This window comes from Octopus bimaculoides, chromosome 9, assembly GCF_046866305.1.
Source record: "Octopus bimaculoides isolate indiv1 chromosome 9, ASM4686630v1, whole genome shotgun sequence".
NCBI classification, from domain to species: domain Eukaryota; kingdom Metazoa; phylum Mollusca; class Cephalopoda; order Octopoda; family Octopodidae; genus Octopus; species Octopus bimaculoides.
Genome location: NC_142936.1, coordinates 35,625,155 through 35,652,349, shown reverse-complemented (window position 1 = coordinate 35,652,349; position 27,195 = coordinate 35,625,155). Strand labels below are relative to the sequence as shown.

At 37.8% G+C, this 27,195-nt stretch overlaps 1 protein-coding gene across 1 annotated transcript; it reads left to right on the top strand.

Moving 5' to 3' along the window:
• The first annotated feature begins 161 nt into the window (after positions 1-161).
• Positions 162-25,333, top strand: LOC106874290 (methylglutaconyl-CoA hydratase, mitochondrial). Its single transcript, XM_014921966.3, has 9 exons — positions 162-424; positions 4,393-4,460; positions 6,489-6,576; positions 9,490-9,669; positions 10,654-10,710; positions 17,069-17,256; positions 19,627-19,677; positions 21,052-21,099; positions 24,613-25,333. Exons 1-9 carry the CDS (start codon positions 268-270, stop codon positions 24,688-24,690), a joined length of 915 nt encoding a protein of 304 aa, XP_014777452.1. The 5' UTR covers positions 162-267; the 3' UTR covers positions 24,691-25,333.
• The last annotated feature ends 1,862 nt before the right edge of the window (positions 25,334-27,195 follow it).

Genomic DNA, 27,195 nt, shown 5'->3' with positions numbered 1-27,195 from the left:
AAAATATTTTTATTTTAGATAAAAATTTTCTCATTTGTAAAACTAAAATGTCCATATATATATAGGTTATATATTTATGAGCTATTCATATTAATATCGAACATTAATAAGTTATTAGCGATTTAATTTACACTCATATAGCTTCTCGGATATCCTGCCCGGTTTTTCTTACAAACCATAACCTTTGATTCTTTCATTCTTGTTGAACATGTGTATGTGTTTGTTCTCTAATTGTAACCTGTGATCAAAACAAAATATAAAAGAAACATGAATAACTGTCGACTGTTATGTTCGATATTATATCGAAATAGACAATTTCGGCTCCAGAGATGCTTTGATAGACGTACAACACTAAGATGCTTAAGTACTGCCGTTGAACCCAGCAAAGTACTAGACCTACAATATTTGACCCACGACAATGAAGGTTTGTACATACAAGGGCGATTTACAGATGTTTTATCAGTTATGCAAGTCGTTTTAGGTTTTGATTGGGGTTGTTTTTATTGATTTACTCAATATTTAAGTCTGGATGTTTGTCTTTGGTTAATTCGTTTGATAATTATTATTAGCATCAGTTTCTCCTCTGACCTTTTGACTCTTGTTATTTAGATGGGTGTCGGCAACCGCCACATGTTCTCTTCACCTGTCACAGTATTGGGTAAATTTTCAGATTAGCACCCGCACGATTTTCACTAGGATGTTAGGGTTAGGGACGGAATTCCCTAACCCTAACCCTAAACCCTAACCCTAACACCCTAGTGAAAATCGTGCGGGTGTTAATCTGAAAATTTATCCAGTATTGCAACCAAAAATGTCCTTCAGATCACTTCCGACCATCTTTCTTTAAAAAAAAAAAGTACACATCCGACAATGATGATCATGGTTGGAACGTCTTTGATCATATCTCTGCTCGATCAAGTTTTGACTTGTGGTTGGCTAAACAACGTAGAGAATCATTTGTTCGTATCTGATTATTTGTTGCTGTTTAACCCTAGATTAGTTCCCATTGATCATACCTATGATCGAAGGTATACCAACAGTAGCCATCCTGCCTTTGTAATCTGTAACTATATTGTTCTATGTTAGAGTGTGATTTAAGGGAAATTGATTATTTTTTATAGCAGTTTCTTTCTATTCTGATTGAGCAAACCAATAATCAAAGACATTCCAGCCATGACCATCCCATCTTATTTTCAGACACTACATCAGAACTATTATCTAAATTATATGACACCTACCTTCAAGATGATAGTATATGGTTTGAGAGTAATCTGCCTGTTGTTACTTGCAGATCAAAGGACCATGTAAAGGTTCCAACATTAGTGATTTTGCATCAGAGTATGGTGGACCTGGGTTTTACTCCTCACTCTCTCACTCAGCTCTTCGACTTGCATTATCTGTGAGTTGCTGAAACACAAGTTTATGGAGACAGAATTTCAGGGAATGAGAAAAAAAGTGTGTCTCTATGATATCCCTTTGGATATCAAATAATTACAGATAGGAACCAAAACTGAGTTGTGAAACCAGCCTCCATATTGCTTTATGGTAGTCTATAAATTTGAGAAGTGTTTTTGATAACTTCAAGTAATTGGAGTTCCAGTCTTGGGAAGACAGTGAAACTATTCTTTCTATCCGCCCTCATGCATCATTGGTCATTCTACCCCATCCACCCTTCAACCCTGTCCAATCTCTACAGTTCAGTTGTCACCTCTTCAATACCTCACTTACTTATCTACTCAACACTGTATTCACCTTCTCACCCATTTCTTACTCTCCCATACATACTTGCAATCGCTATCCACCCACTTTCCCAGTTCTTCTCCCATTCACTTACTCGCCTCATAACTTGAGGATCCACACAGACACCTCATAATCTTTATTATTATCTCTCCCATGCTTGACCCCGATACCACTCCATCCTCTCTTCTAAAATGTGAGTAGCTATGTTTGACTGCACTTAGTGGGTCTGAGTACATCTTTGTGCTCCAGTATGGTTTCATGCCCTTCCTAATACCAAACACTGTGAGGACAGCTTGCAAGACCAACACCCCCTCTCTTTAACTAAGTAGGCCTACGGTAGAGAGGAAGACAACTTTATGCCAGGAGATGAGAGGTTAAGGTATGACAGAAAGGACCAGAACAGAACACATTTCTTGTAGTGGTGCGACATGATACTGAAGAGAGGGTGAGAGTTGCCAATCCGATAAAACCACGTTTAAAATTTTTTTCCAAAAAAGCAAGGGAGATAACTTTAATATTACTGACTTAAAAATTTGGAAAGTGGAGGCGCGTGGCTTAGTGGTTAGGGTGTCAGCACCATGATCGTAAGAGTGTGGTTTCGATTCGTGGACCGGGCGACGCATTGTGTTCTTGAGTAAAACACCTCATTTCATGTTGCTCCAGTTCACTCAGCTGGAAAAATAATGAGTAACGCTGTGATGGACTGGCATCCCATCCAGCTGGGGAACACATACGCCATTGAAACCGAGAAACCGGGCCCATGAGCCTGGCTAGGCTTTAAAAGGGCGCATTTATTTATTTTTTTTTAATTTCAGAAACTAGAAAATACAATGTGGGTGTCGATACGCTTCCATACAGTAGTATGACATGATCAAACTATTTTTTTTTTACTGGAGCATGAGTTAGTTGTTTGGATAGATGCTAACCAGACAGGGTTGGCATTGTATGGATTCAGACAACAACTTCTGTCCTAGGCTAGAACACACCTTCAAACAGAATGTTAATTCAGTTGCTGCTAGTACGTTGGACAGTCGACCATGTCATTTGAAGCTTCTCATTCTATCAGCCTCATCCAGAACATGGAAAGTAACCTGTTCGCTTTCCTGGTTATTATGTTCACTGGGTTGATAAGTTATCCTGAGCAACTCTGACTCATCGTACCCAATTTTTCACTTGACATTCAAGTTCTATGCTGCAATGAGTTTATTTATACCAATTTATCTGGCTTGTGGCATTTGATCTCTTCAGCAGTACTAGCATCTGTACAATGGAATTTATATCCTGCTTCATCTTTAAGGCAGTTGAGCTCATGTAAAAATGTAGTAAGTGAAACCAAATCTATTCATATCTTCCACTATATTCTCATCAGACTGAGGTCTAAAATTTAATGTTTGTATACAGTAAAAGTCCTTGTTGCACACAATTGTCCAGCATTCTAAAAGTCTGTAAAATAAATTGTTTTATTAGAACATAACAAGAAATTATTGCCTTCTGATTCTTTCTGCACACAGTTGACTTTCTTCATTATGACATTCTTGAATGAAACTAATGTTTGTACCAATTGAATTTAGCATGGTTATTTGAATGTATATTGTAGCAACCTTTGCATATTGATTTACAAGGTGTTTAATAACTTCCTGTACTGCATCATATTACTGACTGTCACACGTTTTGCTAAAAAATGATAACACCCACTCACATAATTTAACGAAGCGGTGGGGGAAAGAAAATATTCATACGACACAATAACCATTACTCTTACACAAGGCTCAACACTCTACCAACTGCTCACGATCAATTGCTTCTGTCAACTCAGTGGTTCTTTATTTTATTGAAATCTGTCAGTCCACTTTTAGTCACATGGGAGTGGTTGGAATCTTTCCTCAACACAATTCTACTTAAAACAACAGTTTTAGGATTGTCATCTACCTAACAGATTTCTGAAGCATAATGCTGCAGTATGATTGAGAACCAAATGATTTTTAATTCAATCCCACTGCATGGAACTCAGGGCACCCCAGACCAACCAAAGACTTGTAAGTGGACTTGTTTGATTGAAATTGGAGAAAGCTTATCATTATCGTGTGTGTAGGTGTACATGTAAATGTGCACCCTCTTCTTAACATTACATGACACAAAGATGCATCACTCTCATACAAGTGATGTTGTTTGTTTCCAGTCCTCTATGAAAAACATGTTTCGTCATGGGAAATATTACCTTATTTAGAAGCAGGTGAGGGTTGGTGACAGGAAGGGCTTTCAACCATAGAAAAACTACCTCAAGAAATCCCATCCAATCCTTCCAAGCATGAAAAATGGACATTTAAAACAAGGATGATGGAAAAAGAAATAAATAGAATTTAAGTTGATAAAAACTTTATAGAAAATCAAAATCAGCATTGATACAGTTCAAGCTCAAAGTTCCGACTACCAATGCTTTTGTTTTTTCTTTTTTTTCTTTAACTCTTCTATCTACAGTCCAGCTGATAGAATTTCCACAAAGCTCTGCCATTTTGTTGAAGATTCAGATGGATCATGGTAATGATGAGGTTTCTAAATTTAGCTAATTAAGAAAGTTTCTGTTTTTAAATCAATTGAAAATATCTCTATTACTTTCCAGTTAATTCTTTGTTTCATATTTCTTTGTTCCAGGTATTGCTGTTTTTTCAATGAACCGACCAAAAGCTAAAAATTCCTTCAGTAAAAGTATGATTAATGAGGTAAATTTTCCATCTGTTATCCAGATCCATTAAAATAGCTTTGCTTTTTGGAAATATCTTGTTTTTCCTACCTGACAGTTATCCTTGATCCAAATTAACTTTGACCCCATCCCCCAGGTACTCCCAAATATCCCTAAACACAATAAGTCTGCTATTAACTTATTCATTTAGCTTTAAAGTCATATTAGAATCTATTGAGATTGCTAAAAGGATATTTTATATATTTGGAGTGGGGTGATGTAGCAAAAGTTGTTGTTGAGGTAGCAGATGAAATACGCATGCGGATGACATCAAAGTAAAACAATAGGAAAGTATTGGATTGTGCTTTAACCCTTTAGTGTTCATATTATTCTGCCATAATTAATGCTTTTTTATCCACATTGTTTTGAACTAATCATGCATTATCTCGTAGCTATGAGATTTTGATGAAGTAGCTGTTAATTTTTAAAACGATATTGTAGGGTTGGTGTGAGAGACCAGATCTGGCCAGTTTGAACATAGAATAGGCAGAATACTTTTGGCCGGATATGGCCGGTTTAAATGCTAAAGGGTTAAATAATTTATTTAATCGACACTTGCATTTATGTGTTGTATACACTAGAAAATCCGCTACATGACATTACCAACTTGCTTCGAGTTGGTGAAGTAGAAAATAAACAGAGGAAATACTGCGTCGATTTGATGAGATAGAACTGGGCATGTTTTGTGTCTGTGTTTGCGTCGGTCATTCGGTCATGTCTGTTTATGTTCTGTGACTGCAATTGTGTTGGATTGTTCATGCAGAATATGTGGTTCTGTGTTGGCTGCTTGACTGGCGCAAGTTAACTGTTAGCTGTCTGCTTGTCTCTTGACCGTTTGCCTGGTGATGGCTACCTCCCCATCTGTTGTGTGTCTGACTGTATTTATAATGGTCATGACAGCTAGAAGGACAGACATACCACAGGAGTAATTTCTACCTATGTAAGTCACCTCCTGTCCACTTGAACCTTAAATGACACAGCTCAGGTCGAAGGGAAACCCATCCATCAATTTTTGACAGGACAAAGAAATTTCTTTCGCACCTGTTTGGCCAGTGGTGGATCAGACAAGCGAGAATCCTTAGATTCGGTTTCGAATCTCAGCTCAGAAAAAGGAAGTGTTAGTTTTTACATATTATATATATCTAAATCTATCCCCATCATATAATGGATAACTTCAGAAGTATGCTTTTGACACCATGGATAATATCAGGAAATATGGTATTAATATAATAATTATAATTTAACTTTTATCAAATTTCTTGGTGCTTATACAGAATGTTGAAATGAATTCAGGTTTAACTCTTCCCATAAGTACTTTGGCATTCCCTCTCCTCCTTCTCTATCTCTATGTTTCTTCCTTTACTCCATGTGTGTAGCATTCCTTTACTCATTGCTTGCCTTCAAGCCTAGTATATGCTCTCATCTTGCACCTCTTATGTTACCTCTTTTTGTATCTCTTTTACGCTTTCTTCCCATCCCTCTATATGGTGTAAAGTGTAAAGCATGACTGGAGAAATCAAACAACCAACTTTTATCTCTATTATTATTATTATATAAAGATTTTCTATGCTAGTGGAATAGTTTTGCAAATTTGGGCATATGCTAGGTCAATTGTCTTTACAGTTAGGTGTTTCCTACTACATTGCTAATTAGCCAAATGTAGAGAAAAATTTCTAAAATATCAACCAGTAAAACTGTCACAAGAAGAATAATACAACTCATTCAGAAATCACTTGATGGTGGTTGTAGTAAGGTTTGAACTCAATATTCATTTGATCTGTAGTTCATCGTCTTATGATCACACAGCCATTTTGTAATGTTTGTGCATTTGAGAAGTGATTACATTCAGTATTCTTTTACACAACCTGCTACATCAAGAGCATGAGCGTTTCATTTTTGTTCTAAGACTTAAATGGTCAACTTACTCAACAAATTGTAAGAAGTCAATAGAAACTGTTTATTGTGTAATCAAAGTTATCTATGGAAGGAGTTTCAATTTGTTTTACAGTTAACCACTGCCATAGAAACTGTGAAATTTGACAAGTCTATCAGAACATTAATCATTCGCAGCAGTGTTCCAGGGATCTTTTGTGCAGGTAATTCTTCAGTTGCTATTCATTGAAATCTTTTATTTTTAGATGTTGTAGTATTGTATTGTGAAGGTATTACTCTACGTATCATTGTATTTACTCTTAATCTATTGTTTTCTATCTCATAGATCCTGTACTAAACACTTTATTCAGTCGCTTTGCCTCGAAAGATTAATATACCTTATAGGCAGTAGTGGGCATGGTTCCACTAATCCGCTAACAGCTAATTAGCAAAGCTAACTTTTTGTTTAGCGTGTTCACTAACTGTGGAAACTGTTAGTGGACCAATTAGCTTCTGCTAAACTTAGTTTCGCTAACTTTAAGTCCACTAAGAAAATTCATATGTTTGTTCCTGTCTGTTGGGGGCGTGTCTTGAGGAGTCTGTCAGGTACGCTATTGGCTGACTATGTTTTAGTCAATCATGACAAGCCATGATTAATCAACGCAGTAGCAGCTAGCTGAGCAGCATTGTGTAATTCTGCAGTTTTGAGTTGTGTTCACTTATAACATTGCCACATTACAGACAGTCTTACAATGCCAGCAACTGTAGGGTACATTATCGGCTTATCAAGTTATTGCTTATCGTTATGGAAGGTGAAGACATTTTTGTTCAGCCTGAGGATGAAGGGCCTGTTGAGGAGTCTGCAATGGCTGTGGGTGAGGCAGAGGTTACTCAGGTTGAGAGCCAAGAGTCTCAGAACCCAAGGCCCCATGTGGAGGACTACTTTGTCCTTACATCAAAGGATAAGAGGAACATCAAAATTCTGTACTTCCAGTGCATCATGTGCCAGCCCAAGGGGACACCATCACGGGATAAGTTGCATATCAAGAGGAAATACCCAGTACATGTCATTCAGCTTGAGGAGAGGATCAAGGCCAATTCTTCCTGTGGGAAACACAGACAATCTTCTGGTAGCAGTGCCAGTAGCCAGTCATCACAGCCATGTGCAAAGAAAGCATGCCATCCCAGCATGGGTGAGCTGTTTGCCTAAACTACTGGCACTGATGTCAGTCAGTTTGGTTAGCTGTGCCCACCACTGCTTATAGGTAAGCCTACACTCATCAACACACTACAGCTGGGTCTACCAGGGTTCAGTATTGTACCTCTACAATAATAATGGCTTCCAATTTTGGCACAAAGCCAGTAATTTTTAGAAGGGATCAGTCATTACCTGGGTTCTCATTCCTAAGGTATTTTTTGATATTATTATTATTGTTGTTGTTATTCATGTCACTGCCTGGAATCGAACTCAGAGTCTTGGAGTTAGTAGCTCACACTCTTAACCACTACGCCATATGCCCACGGGCATATGGCATAGTGGTTAAGAACACGGGCTACTAACTTCAAGATTTTGAGTTCGATTCTAGGCAGTGACCTGAATAATGATAATTAATAACATCGAAAAATACCTTAGGAATAAGAACCCATGTTCGAAATTTTCCCAAGGCACCTGATGAAGGCTGGAGGGTATATCTGCCAAAACGTGTTAACAACAAACAAGATAAGGACAAATATCCGTCAAATGTAAATAATGTATTTTGTTTAATATAGACACAATCATCACTCTGTGGTTAAGAAGTTACTTCTCAGCCACACAGTTACAAGTTCAGTCTCACTGTGTGCACTTTGAGCATGTGCCTTCTTCTATAGCCCTGGGCCAACCAAAGCCTTGTGAGTGGACTTGATAGATGGAAACTGAAAGAACCTCATCGTGTGTGTGTATTATGGATACACACATTATGGGCTGCTTCATGTATGTGTTACTGTCTCCTTGTCTTGACATCATAAGGTTTTGAAACTGTAAGAAATCAATTTAATGATTTCGTCAAGTATTATTCATTAATCGATCCTCATGAAGGAAGTGACAAAGGGCTAAGATTGGCAGTTCACTGTGCTCAAGAAGACTCATATATCCCAGTAAAAAATGCATCCAAGCTTTCCCCTGTCACGCCTTCTCCACAACTCATCTTCTTAACACCCAGCTTTCCATCATTCTTCTAACTATAGTGCTATTCACTCAGCTGCTGTAATTATATGAGAGCTAAACTACACATCCCCTTTTTGTGCTACCAGTAATCCCCCTCCTTGGAACCACTTCCCTTGCCACCCATCCCACATTCTTGAATATTTTTCCTTGCCACTATATTTTCTCTGAATTACTCTCATATCTGCCATCAACATTCTCTCCACCTTTGTTTGTCATTCACTATATCCACACCTACATCCTTTTGACCTCCCCCTCTCAACTTCACCCTTCACATCATCTCCTCATTTTGTATCTATCTACAGTTTTATTATGCTGTTGCTCTCCACCAACCCACTATAATTACTGCCACTTAGCACCCCTCCTCCCTCACCATTGACTACGTCTCCACTCATGTTCTACATTCACCTTTATCCCCATCCTCAATTCTCTGTCCCTGTTCTTTCTTATATCCACCTCTCCTTGTTTCCCTGTTCTCTCTTATATTCACCTCTCCCTGTTTTCTGTGATATCCACCAGTCCCTATTCTATCTTATATTCACTTCTTGTACCCTGAAAGTATATCCTGACTCCTCATCACCTCTATTTTTTATCCTCTTTCCAGCTGGGGTAGCCATGTATATCCTCTACATGACACCAGTTCCTGTCCTATAATACCTTAACCTTTCATCATCTGGCACAAAGCTACCTCTTTCGATACTACAGCCCCCACTCAGTTGAGGGTTTTTGTCTTGTGAGTTACTTAGTGACCTCACTAGTGCCCTGTACACTCTGTGAATTAGTTGGTGCAATGAAGGGCATTCAGTCATAGAAATCATGCCATAGCAGACATTGGAGAATGTCTGGCTTGTCAAATCTTATCAAGCTGTCCAACCCATACCAGCCTGGAAGATAGACATTTGATGATGATGATTCTTACATTTATCCCATTTAGGAGCTGATCTTAAAGAGCGAGCAACAATGAGACCTGAAGAAGTTGGTCCATTTGTGTCAAAACTACGTGGAATGGTGTCTGAAATTCATAATCTTCCGATGCCAACAATTGCTGCAATTGATGGCCCAGCTCTTGGAGGAGGTCTTGAACTAGCTTTAGCCTGTGATATGCGAACTGCAGGTAAATAAATTTTATTATACTATGTTATTGTTACTATCAAAGTAATAAGAATAAGGAATTTAATTTTTTAACAATATTAATGCAACCATGTGATTTCAAGTTCAGTCCTATTATATGGCCCCTCAGAGAAGTTCTACTCTAGTCTTGTGAATGAATTTGATGGACAGAGATTGATGTCATTTTGTCTTGACATTATAGATGTAAATGAGCATCACTGGAGCCTTTATTTCCAATCCTCTCTCAAAATATATGTCTAGTCATAAGGAAATATTACCTTACTTGAAGACAGATGAAGGTTGTTGACAGGAAGTATCCAGTAAAAATATTTGCCTCAACGAATTCCATCCAACTCATGCTAGCATGGAAAAGTGGATATTAAAACGATGATGATTGGAAAATGATTTTTATGTATAAGTTATGCACATTTTTCTTCTGACATATTAAACCACAAAATGGAGATGACTTTTTAGTCCTGACAGATAACCTCTTAAATGTCTGTGCTGGAAAAGTGGCCTGACAATAAAAAGGACATTCAAACATGTTGATGATGATGTTGACGATTTGTCATTTATATTCTAGTAAGGATGATAATTTAATTTCAAAATCAATATCTATTATAAATTTTTTTTTTAAATAATTAAATTAAGTTAAAGGTCACTGCAGTACTGACCGCTGTATCATTTCTATTTGAAACATGGACAAAAGAAACTGGTTTTGTGATATTTTTGTCTTTCCCAAGAACATTTTCTTATCACTGGAATGAAATTTTTTCACTAAAAACTGAAATTGGTTCATGACTACACACGATAGAAATTTAATTCTTGCTCTACAGAACTTAGGAGAAATAAGAAGTGTCTTTTTTTTTAAAGTATTATAATCAAATTTTAAGTAACTAGATCTTGTTAAAGGGAAGAAACTGAGACTGTCTTTGTTGTGTGGCTCCAACGATTAATTAATCCTTATCTCCTCTTACCTCCTTTTCAGCCTCTTCTGCTAAAATGGGTCTTGTAGAAACAAGGTTGGCTATCATACCTGGTGGAGGTTTGTGAAATTGTTTTTTTCTTAAATGTTGATATCAATGTTTGTTTGAAAATTATTTTTAAAACATTTAGATGAAATATTATGGACTTATTGCCTTGAGAAAAGATAATGCAATTTAATGTAATGTATAAGGTCATTAAGAATGCAATGTCTGATTTTGAAATGGAAGTTTATTTTATTTTATCTCAACAAAAAGCAGTACAGTTAATCATAGTATGCACCTAAATTATCAACACAATTTTGCCATTTTATCAGTAGCTTCTTTATGCCAGCAGCAAAGAATTCTAGAAAGCAAGAAGTGATGAAATCACAAAAGGCAGTTTTTGCATCTTCTTCAGATTTGAAGTTTTTTCATTGCAAAAAGTTGTCTAATGCCTGGAAAATGTGACAGTCAGTTGGTGCAAGGTATGGTGAATATGGTGGATGACAGAGGATTTCCTAGTTCAGTTCCTGTAACTTGAGTAGCACTCTTTGTGCAACATGTGGTTGAACATTGCTTTGTAAGAGAATTGGCCTGTCTCTATTGACCAATCTCGGTTGTTTAATTGCAAGTTCACTCATCATCTCATCCAATTGGTTGATGTATACATCTGCTGTAATTGACTTACCAGGTCTCATGAAGCTGTAGTGAATGACACAAGCACTGGACTACCAAATAGACACCATTAGCTTTTTTTGATGAATATTCATTTTTGGATTGTGTTTTGGCACTTTGTCTCTATCCAACCACTGTGCAGAACACTTGCTATTGTTTAAATAGCATCGCACATAACAATACAATGCAAAAATAGTTTGCTTTTATGCTATGACAGCAAAGAATAGCAAGTTTCAAGATGACGTGTCATTTGATGCTCGTTCAGTTCATATGGTACCCACTTGTCCAGCTTCTTTACCTTGCCGATTTGTTTCAGATGGTCTAATACAGATGGAATCGAAACATCAAACCTTGCTGCTAACTCACACATAGTTTGAGATGTATCCACTTCCACTACAGTTTCCAGCTCATCATTATCCACTTTAGCCACAGGTCTACCACAGGGCTGATTTTCAAGAGTAAAGTCACCAGACCGGAACTTCTTAAACCATTGATGTACAGTGTGCTCATTCGCCACATCTTCACCAAACACCTCATTGATGTTTCGAGCTGTTTGGGATGCATTCGTTCCACAACGGAACTCATATTCATAAACAACATGAATTTTTTATCTATCCATAGGTTCTCAAAAATTGTTTTACAAGAGAAAATCACATTATAATCAGACACCATGAATTGCATTTCGAAAAGTGATGATGTAACTCTTCAATGTTGTAAAACAAAGAATAATCAGGATAAAACATTAGAGTTAATGACTGTAAAACTTGGTGCATAAGAAAAGCAGACATTTTAGTACATATTACATGGTATCTTCAATAGGTTTGTCATTATTATCATTTTTATATATGGAAATATATAGAAATAATGATTTCTGTAATAATTATGATTAATACAGGGTGCGGCAGAAAGGTTGCTCCGATTTCAAAGGTTAATAAAAAACAAACACAAAGATACACGAAAAAAAGGTTGCTCTTCACTACTCGAGTGTTGGGCCTCATGGAGGCAGTGACAGGTGACCAAGACCTTTGGCAATGTACCATGCTGTATAGACCTGTGAAGCCAAGTGAGACCATACTCATGGGCAATGGCACCCATGCCGGTGGCACGTAAAAAACACCCATTACACTCTCAGAGTGGTTAGCATTAGGAAGGGTATCCAGTCGTAGAAACCTTGCCAAATCAGATCAGAACCTGGTGCAGCTCTCCAGCTTACCAGTTTTCAGTCAAACCGTCCAACCCATGCCAGCATGGAGAATGGATGTTAAATAATAATAATGATGATGGTGAAATCAAAGGGGACGACTGTTGGGTAGCAACTTCTGGGTGATTACTTCCCTTGAGTTTAGGTTTTGGAAAAAATTATACTGAATCATCATCATCATCATCATCGTTTCACATCTGCTTTCCATGCTAGTATGGGTTGGACGGTTTGACTGAGGACTGGCAAGCAAGATGGCTGCACTAGGCTCCAATCTGATTTGGCAGACCACTTCAAGAGTGTAGTGGATGCTTTTACATGCCACCGGCACAAGGGCCAGTCAGGCCATACTGGCCACGGCCACGCTCAAATGGTGTTTTTCACATGTCACCTGCACAGGAGCCAGTCCAGCGGCACTGACAACGACCTCACTCAAATGTTGTTTTTTGCATGCCATCATCACAAGTGCCAGTAAGGCGACACTGGTAACGATCACACTCGGATGGTGCTTTTTATGTGCCACCGGCATGGGAGCCAGTCAGCGGCCCTGGCAACAATCACGCTCGGATGGTGCTCTTAACATTCCACTAGCACGGATGCCAGCCAGGCAGTGCTGTCATCAGCCACATCAGCGAATTTGATTTCGATTTCACTTGCCTCAACAGGTCTTCACAAGCAGTGTTTAGTGTCCAATGAAAGAAAGGTACACATAAGTGGGCTGATTACACCCCTGGCATAGGCCACGGGTTATGGTCTCACTTGGCTTGCCAGGTCTTCTCAAGCACAGCATATTTCCAAAGGCCTCGGTCACTAGTCATTGCCTCAATGAGGCCTAATGTTCAAAGGTTGTACTTCACCACCTCTTCCCAGGTCTTCCTGGATCTACTCTTTCAAAGGTTCCCTCAACTGCTAGGGTGTGATACTTTTTCACACAGCTATCCTCATCCATTCTCACCACATGACCATATCAGTGCAGTCGTCTCTCTTGCACACCACATCTGATGCTTCTTAGGTCCAACTTTTCCCTCAAGGCACTTGCAATCTGTCGTGTCTGCACACTGACATTACACATCCAGCGGAGCATACTGGCTTCATTCCTTGCAAGCTTACGCATGTCCTCAGCAGTCACGGCCCATGTTTCACTGCCATGTAGCATAGTCGTTCGTACACATATGTCATACAGTCTACCTTTTACTCTGGGCGAAAGGCCCTTTGTCACCAGCAGAAGTGGGAGCTCTCTGAACTTTGCCCAGGTTATTCTTATTCTAGCAGCTATACTTTCAGAGCATCCACCCCGGCTACTGACTTGGTCACCTAGGTAACAGAAGCTATTAACAACTTGTAGTTTTTCTCCCTGGAATGTGGCAGATGTTGTTCTCTGCACATTTTCAGTGTTTATTGCTCCTGAGCATCTGCCACATAGAAAAACTATCTTCCCAGTTAGCCTTCCTTTATTAATGCTGCACCTCTTATGTGTCCATAGCTTACACTGGGTACATCTTATAGAGTTTCGACCTACGCCTTTTCTACAGATTGAGCAGGGCCATCTACCTGAAGGGGTTTGTGGTTTGTCTGCCTTCCTACTTACTAGGACTTTGGTTTTAGCTAGGTTGACTCTAAGGCCTTTCAATTTTAATCCTTGCTTCCACACCTGAAACTTCTCTTCTAGCTCTGATAGTGACTCAGCAATTAGAGCAAGGTTATCAGCATAGAGGTGCTCCCAGGGGCATCCTGTCTCAAATTCCTCTGTTATTGCCTGGAGGACTATGATAAATAGGAGGGGGCTGAGGACTGAACCTTGGTGAACCCCTACCTCTACCCGGAATTCTTCACTGTACTCATTGCCAACCCTCACCTTACTGACAGCATCCCTGTACACAGCTTGCACAGCTCTCACTAACCATTCATCTATCCCTAGTTTCTGCATTGACCACCAGATAAGGGATCAGGGGTCCCTGTCGAAGGCTTTCTCCATGTTAATGAAAGCCATGTACAGGGGTTTATCTTTGGCTAGGTATTTCTCCTGCAGCTGTCTTACCAGAAATATGGCATCAGTGGTGCTTTTACCTGGCACAGACCCAAACTGCATCTTGTCTAGACTGACCCTCTCCCTAATTAGTTGAACTACAACCCTCTCAGTGACTTTCATTACCTGATCCAACAGCTTGATACCTCTGTAATTATTTGTATCTAATGAGTCACCTTTACCGTTGTAGCAGTTGACTATGGTGCTGCTACACCAGTCATTTGGTGTGACTCCTTCATGTATCACCTGGTTGACTATACAGGTGACTAGCCTATAGCTGACACTGCCAGTTAATATTATGTGATATCTTAGGTATGTTGTAATGTTTGTATGTGTATATATATATATATATATATATATTATATACACATATATATGGGCATGTTAGTGTCCCTTTTTCTCAACATTGCATGATAATTGTAAACAAGTATTAGTGTTATACAAGCATTGTCTACTGTCTTCAGCCTGTGAAAACAAGTCTGGGAAAATAGTACCATACTTGGAAACAGGTGTGGGTTGGTAACACAAAGGGTAAAATCTACCTCAGCAAATTCCATCTGACCCATACAAGTATGGAATAATGGATGTTAAAATGATGATGATGAGGAGGAGGATATGTGTTTGTGTGTATGCTTAAAACATTTAGACTTGGAACCTTAAGCTATATGACCAACAATAGAGCTATTAATTTGGGGACTTCAGCATGTAATGTCAAATATGTCATACGACTTATTGAATGAAGCTTAAAGATAGTACATGTCACAGACCTTATTCTACAGTTGCAGGAAGAAACCTTTTGATACTGTCCTCTTTGAAGTAATTAAGTTATTACTTCTAAGTTTGTTACCTGTTGCAATATCTTTACATCTTCATGCTGACAGTTTGGATTGTTTTGTTTGCCCAATGTGTTCCTCCATCCAGGGACTTTGTGATAGCAAGAACATGGTCAGAATGATATCAATGATGCCCTTGTTTAGGTTAATGTCAGTTCATATATTTTGTGCCCTGCATAAATTATGGTTAATTGTGACAATGTAGAGTAACTGAGTTATAGATAAACACCCCAACCCATTTATATTTTTTCTCCCTCTCACCTCAACTGATATTCACTATTGACTATGTTTCTACCCAGGTGCCTCATTCACTACATTCACTTGTATACCTATCTCTAGCCATCTGTCACTCTCCTTTCACACTCTTACCTATTCACCCACTCTTTCCAATCCTCTATCCTTGTTCTCTCTCTTATATTCACTTGAGCACCAATCTTTACTTTGGTATGGTTTCTATGGCAGGATGCCCTTTCTAACACCGTTTTTGTTTACTCAGGCTGGCATAACTTAGCTGAAATTGAGATGAAACTGATTTTTTTACAGTTGGATGTTCTCCCTGTCACCAACCCTTACCTGTTTACCAAATATAGAATTTTTCCATTCCACATGAAAAGTATAAAAGTATGGGGGATTTTGTTTACTAAAGATTGTGAACAAAGACACTGATTTTGCTCAGAATGGTGTTAATGAGCACATGTGAAACATTGTTCACACTCACTCACACACAATCATTGTGTGTGTGTGTGTGTGTGTGTGTGTGTGTGTGTGTTACACCATTTTTAATTAACATAGAATGTAGACATCAGTGACTAAACTGAAATATCAGTTCCTTATATGGAGTCACTTAATGGACAACAGTATTGTGAAAGAAAGTAAAGATGTTACGGTGCCTGTGTTTCAACAAGTTCAGACTAAAAACTGAGAAAGAGCAATTCTATATCATTGTTCTGTGTCATTTAAATGTATAAGATTATCACAACCTTTGAATCTATGCAATCATAAAACTGTTACACTTCTTTCAGAGTCAGTATTGTTTATAGGCCACAGTAGTGATAGTAATATTAACAGTGGTCCTTTCTACTATAGGCACAAGGCCTGGAATTTTAGGATAGGGAGATAGTTGATAACATCAACCCCAGTGCTTGACTGGTACTGATTTTATTGATTCCAAAAGGATGAAAGGCAAAGTTGACCTTGGAAGCATTTGAACCCATAAAATAAAACTGGAAGAAATGCTATTAAGCATTTTGTCTGACACAGTAATGATTCTGCCAGTTTGGTGCCTTAATAACAATAATAATAATAAATAAATAAATGGGTCTCATAGAGGGGATGACTGGGGACCAAGACGTCTGATGGTTTGCTGTGCTTGAGCAGGCACGTCAAGCTAAGTAAATACATGGTTGTCCTTGCATACAGGCATGTCCCCTGCTCCCTTCTTCAGCTGAGCATTCCTAATCTTGCGGGCTTGTGGGTGCTGCATAAAAGCAGCATTCTGTAAACTGTACGCTCTGTAAAGTGGTTGGCATTAGGAAGGGCATCCAACTATAGAAACTATGCCAAAACAGACATGGAGCCAGGCAGCTCTCCAGCTGACCAGCTCCTATCAAACTATCCAACCCATGCTAGCATGGAAAACGGACATTAAATAGTGATGATGATGATGAAATAAATAAATGCTTATTACTTAAAATATATTTTTTCAGGTGGTACTCAGAGGTTGGCTCGAGTTGTTGGACCATCACTTGCTAAAGAATTGATTTTCTCATCTCGTGTTCTTGATGGCAATCAAGCTGCTGCAATTGGTTTGGTAAATCATGTTGTTGAACAAAATGATGCCGGAGATGCTGCTTATCTGAGAGCTGAAGAACTTGCTCGAGAAATTGCTATGCAGGTTTGTACAGTTTTCTTATAAAATATTTGATCATTTTCCTTTTTGTTAATTCCAGCATTTTAACATTTCTTTAGTTCTAACTTTGAAAATAAATTTAGTGTGAGCAATGAAGATAATTTAGTTGTAATCATCATCATCATTCTTGTTTTAATGTTTCCCATGGGTTGGTCAGAATTTATTGAGGCAGAATTTCTCTGACTGAATGCCCTTCCTGTCATCAACCCTCACCTGTTTCCAATCAAGTTAACATTTCCCCATGACCAGATATGTTTTCGTAAAATATTGAAACAAACAACACTGCTTGTATGACAGTCACACTCACAACTGTTGCACAATGTCAAAACAAAGAGATGCAAAAATTCCCACACACAAACAACTTCTTTCAGCTTCTGGCTATCAAATATAGTCACAAGGCATTGGTCATTCCAGGACTATAGTAGAAGACATCTGTCCAAGGTACCATGCAATGCAACTGAACTTGAAACCACAACTACACAGCTATACTTACACCTGTGTAACTGATGATAATATGTAAAATGAAGAAATTTGGTTCAATTTCCATTGAAGCATAAAATTTCAGCTTGTTCCTTTGAAATTTATTATCTTTAGTGAAGAGACTGTAATCCTCATTGAAAACCAATTAAGTGATTTTGTGATTAGAACAATGTGTGAAATTAGAAAGACCTTAGTTAGGAAAAGAAGAAACTGCCTACCACTAAAGAATATGAAAGCTACCAAGCACTGTAGATGGTGGAAACTGCCTTACGCTACATGGTGTTAAGTACCTGCTTTATCAGCCGCTATATCCTATGGAATTTATCATCGTCATCATATCCATTTTCCATGTTGGCATGAGCTGGATAGTTTGACAGGATCCAGTGAGCTGCAAGACTGCATCAAGTTCCAAAATGAGATTTGGCTTGATTTCTATGGCTAGATGCCCACCACTTTACAATGTGTTCTTACTGCTTTTTTCATGCCACAAGCATTACTGAGGTTGGCAAGTTACTTGTCAAACAAGAAAAGAAAAATAGAAGGCCCCCTCAACTGAGTGGGCAATGTATTTGAGAGTAGAAGGAGATGGATTTATGCCAGATGTTGAAAGGCTAAAGTATGATAGAGGGACAAGCATATATGTCTTACCGTAGAGGAGATACATGGCAAACCCACATTTTATAAGGGTGGCTGAGTGTAGTTGGAAGAAAGATAATGATGGTTGTAACAAGGTACCAGAGCAACCAAATCAGTAAAATCTGAGCAGTAAAAAATGTCATATGATGTAAGAAACTCCCTTATTGTTCTGGTAATGGATGCAAATGAATGGATGAGGAGTACTTGATGGAATAGTCCTGTGTACTATCAGTGGAAAGACCTGGATACATCTTATGGAGTTTCTATGCCTTTTCTACAGATCAGGCAGAGCCATCTAACTGAAGGGATTTGTGATTTGTCTGCTCCCCTACTTACTAAGACGTTGGTATTTGCTAGATTATATATATATATATCTATATTTATGTGTGTGTGTGTGTCTATATATATATATACACACACACACACATATATATGTATATGTTTGTGTGTCTGTGTTTGTCCCCCAACCATCGCTTAACAACCGATGTTGGTGTGTTTACGTCCTCGAAACTTAGCGATTCACCAAAGGAGACCTATAGAATAAGTACCAGGCTTACAAAGAATAAGTCCTGGTGTCGATTTGTTCAACTAAAGGTGGTGCTCCAGCATGGCTGCAGTCAAGTGACTGAAACAAGTAAAAGTATAAAAGAATACATTTGATTCTCTACATATTTGTATATTTAAATGGAAGGTGAAGGTATTTGCTTCAATTAATTTTGAAAATAACGAAGAATTTAGTGAAATAACTTTGTTCTTATTTAGATGGTGTTTAAGCCAGCATGGAATTTTGCAGTTTTAGGCAAGTTGATAGCAAAAGGATTAACTGAAAGAAAGTCTACTTAGATGTAACTTCTGAATATTCCTTCTATATTTTTATGTTAGTGTAGGTAGGAGGTATTTTAAAACTCTTCCAATACAACATGGCTCTGATATTTGTAATTCAAAAGAGTGACCAGTGCTGTATATTTGATCAAACCATGTCTAATTAGAATTAATCTTTTAGAAGTTAAAATATGTATTGGCCAGTATTGAGTTCACAACATCTCTTACATTATGGTTAACACATTATGAAAATGGAAGACCAATGATGATGATGATGAATAGAATTAAGTATTTTATTTGTTGTCTTCACTATCATTTCTTTTTGCAGTCATCACGATTACCATCACTTTCATGATCATCAAAAAAACCTGTTGATTTCTGATGTATCTGCTTTCACCTATTCTTGTCTCTTTACAGGGTCCATTTGCATTAAGAATGGCTAAACTAGCTATAAACAATGGCGTTGAGGTAAGATTAAGCTTGTTTCTAAAAGTGATCGAAAAATTTCAATGCTGCCAGCATTAGTGGTGCTGCTGCTGCAACTATTTTGCTAAGCTATAGTTAATTATTGGTTCATCCCATAAATAATGCAGTTTTTTTATACTTCTCTTATTTTTCAAAATTAAGATAAGAAAGTTTTTTTTAAATCTAAATTATACTCCCCTTCATTTTCTACAATGCTCTTCCATCTATCTGGTAGACTTACAAGGCCCCTCTTCCAAAACTAACTTGTCTGTGACAAAAAATACTCCTCCAGTACTGTTCTGATCTCGTCTACAGAATTCATATTTTTTCCGTCCAAATGACTTTGAAGACTGCGGAATAAATGATAATCAGATGGGACAATGTCCAGGGGTCATCGTTTCCCATTGAAACTGCTCCAGCCTTTGGAATGTCATCTTCACTGTATGTGGCTAAGCATTATCCTGATGGAAGAACACCTTTCATCTTCAAACCAAAGATGGTCGTTTTCCTTCTAGTGCTGACTTCAGCCACTCAAGCTGCTAGCAGAAGATTTCCTTTGTTATCATTCAGTTTGGGTTTAAAAGTTCAAAGTGGACTAAACCTGTCATACCCCACCAAACAGATAACAACACTTTACATGGGTGAAGGACTTCTTTAGCTTGGGGTGCCGGTATTTTTCCTTTCCCTACCCACTGTTTTCGGTGCTTGACATTTTTATAGAGAACTCATTTCTCATCACCAGTCACTATTCAGTCAAAAAAAGGTTCATTTGTGAGACGTGACAGCAAAGAAGAGCACACATTTACTCTCTGCGTGCGATTAGACTCAGAAAGTTTGTGAGGAACCCATTGACCCAATTTGCTGACTTTTCCAATGGCACACGGGTATTGATGAATGGCTTGAATGACTAAATCCAAGCTTCTCTGCTAGTTCCTCAACAGTTACAATGGGATTTTGTTCCACCAGAGTTTGCAGCACATCCTCATCAAGCTCTACAGATCTTCCAGGACAAGGCTTGTCTTCTAGGCTGTAGTTTCCGGCTCAGAATTTCTGGAACCACTGTTGACACTGGCTTACACTTATTGTCCGATCCCCATGTACTGCATTAATATTTCTTGCACTCTCCGTTGCATTGTTGCTTTTATTGAACTCATCAAGCAAAATATGCTGAATGTGCTCCTTTGTCCTTTTGGCTTACTAATTGGTAGAAATGTCATTATTTTCAGCCATAAACACAACACTATGTGGCCACTCACTTTTACATCTCCCAGGAGTATACTCAAACAAAATCATGCCCTCTAAAGTGTACTTGTTAGTTCAAAGAGTTTAGTTTCTGATATGCAATTAAGTTCCTTATTTCGTTACATTTTTCTTTAGGTTGACTTGGCTTCTGGCTGCAAATTCGAAGAGGCATACTATGCACAGGTAAAACCAGACTTTTGAGTTTCCATTCATTGATATATGCTGAGATAAAGTTCTCAAATTATAAACAGAATAAGTTTACAACTTGCAGTAATACTGTAAATAGGATGTTTAGCTCATGCTTATAGTCATAAGTTTGTGGGTTCAATTCCCCAACTGGGCAGCTTGCTGTGTCCTTGAGCAGAGTACTTCATTATTACTGAAAAGTCAGGATAGCAAAGTATATAAATAGGTAGAAAACAGATTTCACTTGACAACATTGGTATGACCACAAGATTAAGAAGTTCACTATGGAACTATGTGGTTCAAAGTTCCATCTCACTGCATGTCATATTGGACAAGTGTCTTCTACCATAGGTCTGGATTGACCCAAATCCTGTGATTGAAGTTTGAAAGTAACTGCATGGAACCTATTGAATGTTTGTGTGTGCATATACTTGTATACACTGGTCAGTATAGCAGTGATTGATAGATTATATATATATAAAAATTACTGTTAGTAAAAGCCAGGGTGTGTTGCATTTCATTACTTAATAAATGAAAATAAACAACGAGGTAAAAAACATACAACGTATACTGAGTGTACAACCAGATGGGAGACAGACACAGTTATCAACCAGATGGTATTACTCAGTTTTGTACCTTCAATGATAAGACTAAGAACTTCCCAGGCTGGTAGTACCCGCAAAAGTTGCAGAGAATATAGGGCCGAGAGCAAACAAAACAATACAGAGTGGACATGCAAAAGTGAATAAATGTAATTTAAGATAATGGACAAAGACAAAACAAACAAGAAACTAGCAAAATATAGCCTTAGGGCCAAAAAGACAAGAATTTTGGGTAATGCTTAGAAGGCATTCTAAAGGATTAGAAAACAACAAATAGCAAGACAGTGGGACAGAGAATTCAGGACTGGTCAACTATGCAACTGGTGTGAAAAAGGGAGAGAAAGAAGAAGGGCTGGCCACTGGTCATGTGTCAGCAGCAGGCAGAGGAAAAAGAGAGAGGGAGAGACAGACAGAGAGAAAACAAGGGAAGGGATGAAAGGGGATAAAAGGAGAAAGAGAAAGGCTAGAAATAGAAGAGGGTGAGAGAGAGAGAAAAGAAGGAGAAAGAGTGAAGGCTAGAAACAGAGCTGCACGAATATATAAAACTTACTGTTAATAAAAGCTGGTGTGCATTGCGTTCTGTTACTTAATAAATGAAAAAATGCATTGTAAATAAACAACGACGGGATGAAAAACGTACATGTACTGAGTGTACAACCAGATGGGTGACAGAGACAGAAGGTCCCTAATTCTTCAGTTAGCAACCAGAAGGTATTACTCAGTTTCACACCTCCAATGATAAGGCTGAGAACATTCCATGCTGGCAGTGCCTGCGAAAGTTGCAGAGAATATAGAACCAAGAGCAAACAAACCAATACAGAGTGGACACATGAAAGTGAATAAATGTAATTTAAGACAATGTACAACAACAAAACAAACAAGAAACAAGCAAAATATAGCCTTGTCATCTTAAATTACATTTATTCACTTTCATATGTCCACTCTGTATTGTTTTGTTTGCTCTTGGCAACTTTCGTGGGCGCTGCTAGCATGGGAAGTTCTCAGTCTCATCATTGAAGGTGCAAAACTGAGTAATACCATCTGGTTGATAATTGATGAAGAATTAAGGACCTTCTGTGTCTGTCTCCCATCCAGTTGTACAATCAGTATACATTGTACATTTTTTACCCTGTCATTGTTTATTTACAATACATTTTATCATTTATTAAGTAACAGAACGCAATGCACACCAGCTTTTACTAACAGTAAGTTTTATATATATATATCTGTGCCACTCTATTTCTAGCCTTCACTCTTTCTCCTTCTTTTCTATCTCTCTCTCTCTCACTCGCCATCTTACTTCTATTTCTAGCCTTTCTCATTTTTTCCCCTTCATCCCTTCCTTTGTTTTCTCTCTGTCACTCTCCCTCTCCCTTGCTCTCTTTTTCCTCTGCCTGCTGCTGACACATGACCCGTGGCCAGCCCCTTTTCTTTCTCTCCCTTTTTCACACCAGTTGCATAGTTGACCAGTCCTGAATTCTCTGTGTTCCACTGCTATTGTTTTTGTTTTCTGATCCTTTAGAATGCCTTCTGAGTGTTACCCACCATTCTTGTCTTTTTGGCCCTAAGGCTATAGTTTGCTAGTTTCCTTGTTTTGTCTTTGTCCATCGCCCTAAATTACATTTATTCACTTTTGTGTGTCCACTCTGTATTGTTTTGTTTGCTCTCGGCCCTATATTCTCTGCAACTTTCACAGGCACCGCCAGACTGGGAAGTTCTTAGTCTTATCATTGAAGGTGCAGAACTGAGTAATACCATCTGGTTGATAACTGATGAAGAATTAGGGACCAGATGTTAGGGGTGATGTGGTCGCAGAAATTGTCTGACAGCTATAACTGGGTTCTCCTGCTTGTGTGGCATGGTCCAGAGTCCTGTTGCCACACATAGGGTCTTCCAGCAGCCACCCTCTTGACCTAGGGCAGCACTACCTCCTCCAGGCACTTGATGTAGGTAGGCTTTTGTGTTGAGTCTGAGGCCATGTGCGAAGATGAATGGAGGCATAACATCGCCATCACTAGTGATCACTCCAAACACCATGATGTTGACTGGATGTTTGATTTTTATATCACTCTCGGTACATGTCCTCAGATTGCACTGTCCTCAAATTGACACCCAAACACTCTGAAATGTTCGTATTGGAGCTTCTGGTGTGAATGCCAAGCAGTACAGCATGTCGTTTCCAAATTTCTGCAGAGTGAATTGCATCGTGGTGTTGTTTTTCTTACAGTCGATGCCCAACTAACCCTACTATACCATGTAGTCAGCAAAATTAAAAACAAACAATGCGCATGCGCAAAATTAAAAATATAAAGTGGCGACAATTTTCCCATTGCACCCTGTATATATATATATATATATATATATATATATATATACACACACAGACTGCTAATCTCAAATTTTTTTATGTTGAATATGTCGAGTGGATTGATACTTTTTACTTACAACATCTTCACTATTTTCAGCCTAATTAAATATGCTTACAGTGAAGGCATAATGCCTACTACTTCAAACTCTGACTACATCATTTCATCAGTTCATTTCCTCCTATAGATACACTTGAACAATGTTGGTTAGTGCTATTACCATCCACAATATAAATCAGTGAGGGAGACTTTATGCAGGTGCTCAATCTGCTAGAAATAGTCACCAAATCTGTCTCAAATTCCATCTTACCGTGTTTAAAAATAAAAAAAAGAATGCATTGTTCAATGTTGTGGCAAAGAAAGTTAGTAATGTCACAGCAGGAGTGGCTTTGATCATAGTGGCTATGCTCAATCAGACCTGGCCTGGTATTAATAACAACATCCATCTGATACATAAAACTACAAGAAAAGTGGCCAATGCACTACCTTAATGAAGGAAAAGAAGAGAAAGTGAAGCTAATATTCTCTGTTTTGTCTTTCAGGTAATTCCAACAAAAGACAGACTAGAAGGTTTGAAAGCATTCCGAGAAAAACGGCCACCAAAATACATAGGAGAATAAACAACAAGAAAATTTGAAGTTTGAATTCCTAGAAGTATTTCTGCAACTGAGTTTATTGTTGTGTTGAAAGAAGTCTAGAATTTCCTAAATCTTATTAAGCTAATTACTTAATAATCTGAAATTTTTGTGCTTGGTTTATATATGATGATATATTTATTACAAATCAAAAAAAGCTATCAATGAAAACTGAAATCCTCAGCTATAATTGTAAACTGATAAACTGTTTACTATGATTGCTGATTAATTATAAATTCCTGAACGATATACATGTACAAACTATGTCACATTTAGTGTGTCTGTGTGTTTATGCATATATGTATGTGTGTGTGTGTGTATGTATGAAAGTATACATGTATGTATGCATGTATGTATACGTATGTATGTATACATATATATATGTATATGTATGTATGCATATATATGTGTGTATGTGTATACACACACACACACACACACACACACACAAACAACCAGACATGCACACATCTTATGTATAATTATTCTTTGAAATTCTTGGAATAAATTTTTAATAATTGTTCAAATCTATTTTCAAAATACCTATTATGGTTGTCTTTTCTATCTACACAGTCTCAAAAAGTTATAAAGTTATGAAATACGAATTTAATAAATTTATTTTTTTAAATTTTGTATTCTTTTTTTTAGTTATATCTATCTCCTCTACAGTAAGCCACTTGTCCCTGTTCTTCTGTCTTACTTTAGGCTCTTAACACATAGCATAAAGTTACCTCTCCCTCTGCTACACCCCTACTCAGCGAAGGTTTTTTTTTTTTCTTTTACCTTGCAAGTTATTCAATGACCTCATTAATCCCAGTGCCATCAAAAATGCATTCCGTACATTCTGTAAAGTGGTTGGTGTTAATAAGGGCATCCAACCATAGAAACTATGCCAAAGCAGATATTGGAGCTCAATGCAGTTCTCCACTGCATCGGATTCTGTCAAACCATGCGGCCCATACCAGCATGGAAGACAGAAGTTAAACGATGATTATGATGATGATTCATGCAATAATGCAGGGCCTCTACATAGTTGCCCAAACTGCTAGAAATAGTTGCTAAATTTTCTTTATATTGCACTCTACCATCTTTAAATGTCAGGACACACTGGATATTGTAGTTCTTTATATACGATATCTGAAGATTGTCTTCCATTGCTGTGGATGTCTTCCAAGCGATCTTTTCCAATCTCTTAGATACCACTCAGCAACTGCACAGGTCCACCTGTTGTCTGTGAACCATGCAACATGTCCAGCCCAGTAGAACTTGTGCTTTCAGCACTCTGCAATCACATTGTTCACTCTGCTCTGTTCTCAAATTATCTCACTTCAAATGTGCTCTCTTAATGACATTCCTAACAAGTTCTTTCCATGGCCCTTTGTGTCATAGCCATAAATATTTAGTATTGTTTCCTTTGACCTACATCGCACACACACACACACACACATACATACATCTACTACACAACATGTATGTATATAAATATATATATATAGAACAATTTTGAGAAATATGTATATTTCTTATTTTACATGCTATTATCTTTCATTACTCTTTCCTATACTTGTTTTATTTATTATGTAGTGATAAGAACTTTGTGTAGGAGCACAAATGGTAACAAAGAGAATAAAAATATTTGGTTGCTATCGACCCAGCTAAAATCTGTAAACAGCTGTCATTTCTGACAATGGATAAATCATTAAATTGTCATCCAAATATGATTAATTGATGATTTCTTAATGATGAAAGGAAGATACTTTCTGTTCTTTACTATCAGTTATGTATTTTTTTCTCATTGGATTAATCTGGAGGAAAGGGTGGTGCCCATGGTCTTCCCAACTTTAAGACTCTTATGATCAATATAATTATTTCTCTTGAGCAAATTCAAGATGACAGCTACAAGAAAAAAGTGCAAAGATAAAATTCCAGAAGGGTGACATTCTGGGGTAGGAAGGAGTGGATGTCATTAGTGGCAGTGGCTAATTGACACAACAAGAGGTACAATAGGAGGAGAGAGAGAAACAAGTAAGTTCCTAAGAGAATGTAACATGAAACCAGTCAGCTCTGAGGAGAGGCCATTGTAGTTGCAGTGGAAAAAGCAAAGAGAGAAGACACAGTACATATGTTAGTTACTACACAAAATAATATCTGTACTACTTTCACTACTTGTGTCAATAATAATAATAATTATGAACTTATTGTATACAGAGTTCAAGGGCACTACAATTCATCAGAAAAGGATAAAAGAGATGGCAGAATGCAGCCAATAAGTCAAGACAGTAATGATAGTTAAAACTACATGCATAGTACACATGATAAAATTAAAAAAAAGACAGAATGTGAACAGTAAAAGGGCCATAAAAAAGAATGGGTGCATACATACAGCAGGAGTGGTGTTGGTGAATTTCAGGAAGCATAGAATTTTGTATGTTAAGTGTCCTAACAACCAACAACTGACATAGGTAGTTTATTCCATGCTTCAATAATTCT

Bases quoted from the DNA above. Each gene is read 5' to 3' on its own strand.
- LOC106874290 (XM_014921966.3), top strand. From the start codon at position 268: ATGAATAACTGTCGACTGTTATGTTCGATATTATATCGAAATAGACAA. The intron at 17,257-19,626 runs GTTTGTACAGTT...GTCTCTTTACAG, and splicing joins CTCGAGAAATTGCTATGCAG to GGTCCATTTGCATTAAGAAT. The intron at 21,100-24,612 runs GTAAAACCAGAC...TTTGTCTTTCAG, and splicing joins AAGAGGCATACTATGCACAG to GTAATTCCAACAAAAGACAG.